This window comes from the organism of the source record quoted next, unplaced genomic scaffold (genome assembly GCF_019419815.1).
Source record: "Pyrus x bretschneideri cultivar Hongxiangsu unplaced genomic scaffold, Pyrus_bretschneideri_v1 Contig5, whole genome shotgun sequence".
Lineage (NCBI taxonomy): Eukaryota > Viridiplantae > Streptophyta > Magnoliopsida > Rosales > Rosaceae > Pyrus > Pyrus x bretschneideri.
Genome location: NW_025999787.1, coordinates 5,114,741 through 5,122,685, shown reverse-complemented (window position 1 = coordinate 5,122,685; position 7,945 = coordinate 5,114,741). Strand labels below are relative to the sequence as shown.

The window sequence follows — 7,945 nt, the reverse complement described above, 5'->3', positions numbered from 1 at the left end:
ACGACAACATCATGCTCAGAAATTCAACATCTAATTGCAGAAATCCAACATGCATGCTCAAAAATCCAACCAAATCGATTGCAGAAATCAAACACGCATTCTCAGAAATTCAAATTACTCAAATTGAGAAATCCAAATCCAATTGCAGAAATTCAAAAACAAATAAAATAAAATAAAAATTAATCTGACCTGAAAGTTATGAAATGGAAATTGAAAATATTATTTCCGACCCGATGTGTCCAAATGTCAACTAATTTAAATGCCTTGTCGAAACAATAAACTAATTTAAATGTCAACTATATGATTTTGGTGTAGCAGTTATGGTTATGAATCCTTTTATGATTCACAAGCATGAATTAGCAAGTGCCCTTCACATAGTTTGCTGTCATTTCTCTAATATAGATGGGGTCTTTATATAAAGACAATTGCTCAATTCTTGTCAGTTTCTGCTTGTCAAACGTTTCAAAACTAAACATGTACTCTTTTTTACAAACACCTCTCATACTAATTAAGTAAAAAGTCTAAACATATGACTTACACAGTTTTGTTTAAAAAGTAGTTTTAGTAGAGCGATAGTGTTAGTACAGTTTTGTTTAAAAACGTATTTTTGGTAGAGCAATAGTGTTAGCGAATAAGACAGTTATAATTGTTAGGGGAGAGATGAATCAATGAGGACCAAACCAACACTAGTGCATAGACATGTAAATGTTTTCTGCCACATCTACTTGCTAGGAAGATAGGAATCAGCAAGCAAAAATGCACCCACAGGAAAAATATGGTTCCCAAATGGGACTTAACAACAACAACAAAGCCTTTTCCCACTAAATGGGACCTAAGATCCAATAAAAAAATATGGGACCAGAAACCCCCTTCAAACAAACCTTCATTATATATATATAAACTAAACCGACCGTGTCAAACCAAGTTTCATGGATACGACCTTCACAGGGTGCGGCTTTGTTTGGACTTGAAAGTCATTGCAGCATACATGATTTGAACATTTCATCCCCTTCTTCTTCTCTATTTATTTGAAGTATTTAAATTAACAAATTTTCTCTGTGCTTTCTTTCATCTCTTTCATTAATTCCTCCATTGATGCTGATCCATTTTTCCCCCAAGAAAACATAGAAATTATGGCTTCTGGAGGATCAGCATCCAGCCGTTCACTTCAAGACACACCCACCTGGGCTTTGGCAGCAGTTTGCTTTGTGTTCATATTTCTCTCTCTATTTATAGAGCACTTGATCCATCTCATTAGCAAAGTATGTACATATTACCCTTCGTAAGATATTACTATCAAATTTGTTGAAAAGAGTCATATGGTTTTTGAAAGTGGTTTCACTGATTTCAAAATTTCTTTAATTTGATCATATGTATTTTGGTGCAGTGGCTCAAAACTCACAGAAAGACAGCCTTGTTCGAGGCCGTAGAGAAGCTCAAATCAGGTAAGTTATTTCAGTTTGTTGGTATATTCATTGAAAAATGATCCAACTCGCCTATCCTAATTATTCTGACTATTCATTCAACGTCAGCAGTTTAATGCAGAATGTATGTTCTAGTTGATAATTTATAGAATTTGCTGAATCAAATTTTTATTTTTTTTGGTGCAGTGCTTATACTCCTGGGATTTATGTCACTAATTTTGACAGTATCACAAAGATCCATATCCAAAATATGCATACCCACAAAAGTTGCATATACCATGCTTCCCTGCAGAAAAAAAGCACCAACAAAAACCACCAAAGCACTTGGTTTTGAGCAAATATCAGTAGAAAGAATGCTTGCAGCAGCTGATACCAGTGAGGATCACTGTGAAACCCAGGTATGCTAATTATTAAGTATTTTGTTTTGATTTATATTTATATTTATATTTTTAGGATGAAAATTAAGGGTAGTTGTATTTTCTCCTTTAATTTAGTTTTATTTAATTAAAAAAATTTGGGTTTGCAGGGAAAGACCTCGTTTATATCTCAAGGGGGCCTCAATCAGCTCAACAATTTCATCTTTGTTTTGGCAGTTATGCAGATTGTGTATAGTGTTCTCACCATGGCTTTAGGAAGGGCCAAGGTATGCTACGCACCTTTATATATATATATATATATATATATATATTTTCGCTATAATGCCTTTGACATTTGTAAGAATAAGGGAAAAAGTTTGATTGCTCTTACGGTCTTACCCCATAAAATTGATATAAATGTTTTAACTTTGGTGTATGGTACTTTTAGAATTGTCTTTATCTACACATACAAGAACTCAACACATCCATCCCTGTGGAAAAGGCCTTGCAAGAGTTGTCCTTTTTTTTTTTTTTTTTTTTTTTTTTTTGTAAATATAATTTTTGTCCAATAAAGGCATCCTGCTAGACCAACGACGTTGAGAGTAAAAACCGTGTAACATGCACAACAATTGATCGTTCAATAATTGTCTACGAACAACATTTTGGGTGTTTATAGATCGCACCCAATGTTCTTCTAACCACACCCCCCATTAACAATGACCTCACCTTCAAGGAGCAGGTTTGAGAATCTGGTTGTTAAAAATAGTAAATCTTATTTAAATTTTTACTCATTGACTTTTTTAAGATTTTGAGAATGCATCCCAACATGAAACTCAAAAGAATTAGGGAACGAAGTCCTTGTTGTACATGGAAAATTTTGCACTTTTGGGTGTGTGAAGTCAATTGCATGTACCCCATGAGGCAGTTGGGGAAGCTTTGAGAATTGAAAAGCAGAAAAAATGCATTAAGATTCGGATCACACACATTCCCCTCCAATTTTAAATTAATCATACGTCATTTCATAGTTAAAGGAAGAGTATATAGATTTTCAATATTATTCTAATCCTATTTGTGTTACATATATATTATGTTACTACATGTTAATTAATTATAAAAATATTGTGGTAGCAAGTACACAAGCTGGCGGGCACTTCAATTTGTTGTGTTCTAAATCGTTCATCGAAAAATCATTAAAAACATATATTCTAGACTTGCAATCCGAGTAGCAGATCAAAATGTTTAGCTATCAGTAGCATTCGAGTCAGATCTAACCAATAGATCATGTAGCTTTCCTGTTTTCTCTATTCCGGCATTAGAATGTTCTGATCCCCGAATGAATTTCTTAGTTCAACATTGAGCCAGCCCCGCTTTCCTCTCCCGCGGCATGAGCTCATTCACCAATGCCGAACTCCCATCCTGCCACTTAAGCACCTTGTGATTGTTGAGAAGATCATTACGAGCCTTTTCCTAGAATGTTTTTGTAGATTTCGAAATTTTCATGGTGGATCAGGACGGGAATGAATCCGGGAATCCAGGGCATACTAATCCTGAAGCTTCTGCTCTCCTCTGGGAGGCTTTTGTTAGAATTTGAATTTAAATGGGAGATTTGTGTGCAATGACCTCACAACTTCTTCAAGAAGAAGAAGTTACAGTACAGAGAATGAAGAATGATGAAAGAGAGAGACACTGCAAGCAGAGAATGTGACTGCAAATTTTCATTCACACGCACAACATGAGCTTGCTAGCAAGAGTGTGAAGAATCCCACACACTTCGAACGGTGACATAGTTTTGGCAGTATTCAAGTTTACATCAAAGCAATTTCAGTCTTCCATCTTACATCCTATAAGATGAAGATATATGGCACCTCACTTACTTAAGACCTATAAGACTTAAATAAGTAAAATTACATTTAAACCTGAGCTAATTACTCCAGCAATGTAAGCTAGGATTAATACAAACACTTAGCACATCAGTTCACGATTTATGCTTCAACAGCATTTACTTAAATGACAGAGCACTTTTTTTACAACTATTATTAATTTAGTTTTATTTTTTTTTTTTTTTTTTTTTATAACTTGTTGGCTACTTGGGTAACTGGTATTGTGTTCAAATTACTAACAGATGAGGCGTTGGGAAGCATGGGAAAAAGAAACTCAGACAGTGGAATACCAGATGGCAAATGGTAAGATAACAATGACACAAATTCTTAATTTGATTCTTTAGGTGTAGTCTTAATTTGTTTTTGTGTAAACTAATCTAGCTTAATTTGTTTAATTTATGCCATGATCCGATTTCAATAAAATACAGCAGCTAATCCAACCCTTTTTTCTTTTCAATACTCAACTTTTGGGTGTAGATCCGAAGCGGTTTAGGTTTACAAGGCAGACAACATTTGCTCTTAGACATATGAGTTCCTGTACAGGAAGTGGAACATCTGTTGGACTGTGGATTGTGAGTTGATTTCTTTTCACTTTAGGGGTTAATTAGGAAAGGAGAGGAGGCACCTCTTAACTATTTATTAAATTTTGATTAATTTATTCTAGTCTTTCTGCAGAGGTGCTTCTTCCGGCAGTTTTTCCATTCAGTGGAAAAAGTTGATTACCTCACTTTGCGTCATGGTTTTGTTTCGGTGAGTATAATTAAATGCATAAACAAATAACTAAATAAGACACAAAACCATATCATTCAGTTCACTGTTATTTAGTTATCGTTTCTCAGATTTCAGTAGTTTATATCTAAACTATGTTTTTCACAAATTTTGCAGACTCATTTTCCAACAAACAACAATGCATTCGATTTCCAAAAGTATATACAACGATCACTGGAGGATGATTTTAGAGCTGTAGTCGGAATCAGGTTGCCAACTGTTAATTTTTTTAATTTTTAATTTTTCATCAATTTTTTTGCTATTATTATCTACAATTAAAATACTGATAACATACAATCATATCTTTCACACACACACATATATATATATATATACATACATACATATATATATATATACACATACATACATATATATATACATATATATATCACCTATGTAACCGGTATGTTCATATTTCATTTATGTGAGATATTCAATCAACGACTCCTTTTATAACAGCTTCCTAAATATTGTGTGTTTGTGAAATGCATCGCTTGGCAGCCCTTTCATGTGGTTTATGGTCGTCATCTTCATCCTCCTCGACGTGCATGGTAATTAAGCAGCAACCAGTTTAATATACTTATTCAACATAGAAGTTTCAATTCTGGTTGGTATTAATTAATTTTATGAACTTAAACAGGTTGGCAGGTGTATCTCTGGGTATCATTTGTGCCACTGATTGTATGTACTAATTCTTAAACTAGCTCTTTCTAATCGTGGGTTTATTTTACTAATTCTTGTATGAATTAAAGGCTAATTAAGGATTATGTGCTCGTAGATAGTGCTAGTTCTTGGAACCAAACTTGAAGTAGTGGTGGCAAACATGGCTCATCAACTTCATGACCAGCATAATGTGATTCAAGGAGCTCCTCTGGTGCAACCAAAGGACAGTCACTTCTGGTTCAATCAACCGCGGTTCGTCTTGACTCTTGTACATCTCACATTGTTTATGGTAAATATTGATCTTCTTTCTTAATTCCGGATGAGTACGTACTAATGCCTAATTAATCACTTCAGTTATTACTATGATCAAATCAACTGACATGATTCAACTTTTCAGAATGCTTTTGAACTTGCTTTCTTCATATGGGTCACGGTATGTCGTATTAATCCTCACTTGTTCGTTTTATTTAGTTAGAAATGTGAACAATTGGCAAACAACTTCTTATGTTATACCATATATATATATATATATATATATATTATTCTTAACAATGTGACAATATTACATATCAGACTGTTTAGTAAAACTACAATATTCCTGTTTAGTCGACTGAACTAGTACTCAAGATAAAAGTCTCAGAGTTTCAATGAAAATTAAGATAAAACTAACTTACCTCTCCTTTCTTAATTATTTTCAGGTGCAATTTGGGATACACTCCTGCTACCATGAACACATACATATTATAATTGTACGAGCGGTTTTAGCGTGAGTACCAACGCTCATCTTCCTCTACTACATATTCACATTCAATTTTGCACATATGTGTGTGTCATTGTACAAATCAGGATGCTACTTAGTATTGTTCCACTAAAAGCAAAATTGTTCACAAATTTCTGTAGGGTGACGGTTCAAGTGATGTGCAGTTACATTACTCTTCCTCTCTATGCTCTAGTGACCCAGGTAATGCATGCCTTTACGTGCATATGCGCAAATATTTGCTTTCTCTTGTCAGATACATGTTTTGTTTCAAGCTATCAAACTGAATCACAGATTCGAATGCAAATCTAATTCATCAGCAGTTGAAGTTAACAGTTTGATAGCAGAACATATCGTTTGAGATCAGTAGAAAATATAACCCTCGTTAATGTACAACTAAACTCGGGTTATGCATGCAGATGGGATCAAATTTCAAGAGTGCAGCAGTGCTTGAAGAGCAAACGACAAATGTTATAAAGCAGTGGCATGCTGATGTGAAGAGAAAGAGGAAAAATAAATCACACTATTCACAATCTGGTCATGACGAAGATTCATCTACGGTGGGAAGCAGCTGGGAAATCATGAATACCCCAGATTTTTCTTCTCATCGTCCCCAACTTTCTTTCGCTGAAATGAACCACAGTCACCCTAGAGAAACTGAGAATTTTTATGGTAACGAAGAAATTGTTGAGGATCATCAAGAAAGGGATGGACAAAATGAAATTGAACTAGCTAGTAATGCTTCATCTGCTGAGGTACATATAGGAATGCCGGAGGTCACCAGAACACAAACTTAAACATTTTATTGGCAAAAAAGAAAAAAAAAGAAAAAGAAAAGCAAGTATGATAAATAGGTTAGCCCATTAGAGGATTGGAGCTTCTCTAATCAATTTTAGCATATCTGTATAATTGGTAGTTTACATTTCTCTATTTTTTTCCCTCAAGTTTAATAAGCCTTTAAATTGTAACTTCCAATCTTATGATGAGCTCCAGATTTTAATTTTTGAATGCTTTGGTATCCCTATGTATCCATTAATTAACGTAAAATACTTGGCTCTTTACATGAGTAATAAGAATTTATCATTGCAGATAAATTATAGCTTGATATGTGGGTAAAACGTTTTTCTTTTGCATATTTTACTAAGTTACTTTACATGTGTCAGACTGTGATTTGTATGTAAGAAGAAATGACTCCTTATATAAACGATTCAAGAACAATCCTTATCCTTAATTAACAGCTTATAAGGTAAAATTTAAGTTTTGCTGGGAACAACGGAATTGGCTTGCAACTCTAGAAGTTGAGCTCATTTGAATGTGCTTTTAAAATGACTGAAAGTGCTTTTGGTAAAAATGTTTTTGGAACCAATTCTTAATAAAAATACAAATAAATTTTTGAAAAAACACTTTTAAGTGCTTTTTGAACCAAAAAACATTTTCTCTAAAAGTACTTTCAATCATTTTAAAAGTACATTCAAATAAGCTTTGTTTAGCCAATTTCCTAATTTAAAGAATAAAAATGAACATAGATTACAGGAAATGTTTCTCTCCAGTTTGGTGAGAGACTCTCTCTGTGACATTTTTCTCACCATGGTGAGAGTGGTTACCCTTTCGTCAATTTCCTATGCTACCGGCCCTAGCTATGGCCAGGGTCGGTGGTTGTCCCTTCCTTTTCCTCTTTTCTTTTTCCTTCCTATTGCTGTTTTCCCCTGGCTATCCTTCCCAACCAATAGTTGCTGTTTTCCCCTTACTTTATAGTTGCTGTTTTCCTTCCTTACCAATAGTTGTTGATCTTACTCGACTAAGCCCTCAAATCCGTTCTTTTCTTCTTCTAATCCTTGCTATCCATCCATCTTCACGTCCTTCATCCATCCTCCCAATTCCAATCTATCCTTTCACTCACTTCGTTCTCACCTACTTGGCTATGTCTTTCATCAATTCTATCTCAACTCAAGTCTGCAATCATTATTGACTACGATTTGTTGCCGTCCATTAGAAAGGTGTGTACAGTTCTCGTATCCACACCGGCTCGAGTGTTCACACCGCCACAACCGTCTCTCTGCCTTTGTTGGCAGTTTCGCTCGTGGGAATCCCACT

The 7,945-nt window shown here is 34.6% G+C and overlaps 1 protein-coding gene across 1 annotated transcript; it reads left to right on the top strand.

Annotated features, from left to right (window-relative positions):
- Positions 1-926: 926 nt before the first annotated feature.
- LOC103938729 (MLO-like protein 3) lies at positions 927-6,954 on the top strand. The gene is made up of 15 exons (XM_048569048.1): positions 927-1,262; positions 1,388-1,445; positions 1,611-1,822; positions 1,951-2,067; positions 3,903-3,963; positions 4,138-4,232; positions 4,336-4,410; positions 4,546-4,637; positions 4,933-4,982; positions 5,072-5,112; positions 5,210-5,383; positions 5,492-5,527; positions 5,793-5,860; positions 5,995-6,055; positions 6,271-6,954. Exons 1-15 carry the CDS (start codon positions 1,134-1,136, stop codon positions 6,646-6,648), a joined length of 1,647 nt encoding a protein of 548 aa, XP_048425005.1. The 5' UTR covers positions 927-1,133; the 3' UTR covers positions 6,649-6,954.
- The last annotated feature ends 991 nt before the right edge of the window (positions 6,955-7,945 follow it).

Coding starts and splice junctions, on each gene's coding strand:
- LOC103938729 (XM_048569048.1), top strand. CDS start 1,134: ATGGCTTCTGGAGGATCAGCATCCAGCCGTTCACTTCAAGACACACCC. Junction 4,233..4,335: donor CATCTGTTGGACTGTGGATT/GTGAGTTGATTT, acceptor GTCTTTCTGCAG/AGGTGCTTCTTCCGGCAGTT. Junction 5,113..5,209: donor TATCATTTGTGCCACTGATT/GTATGTACTAAT, acceptor ATGTGCTCGTAG/ATAGTGCTAGTTCTTGGAAC.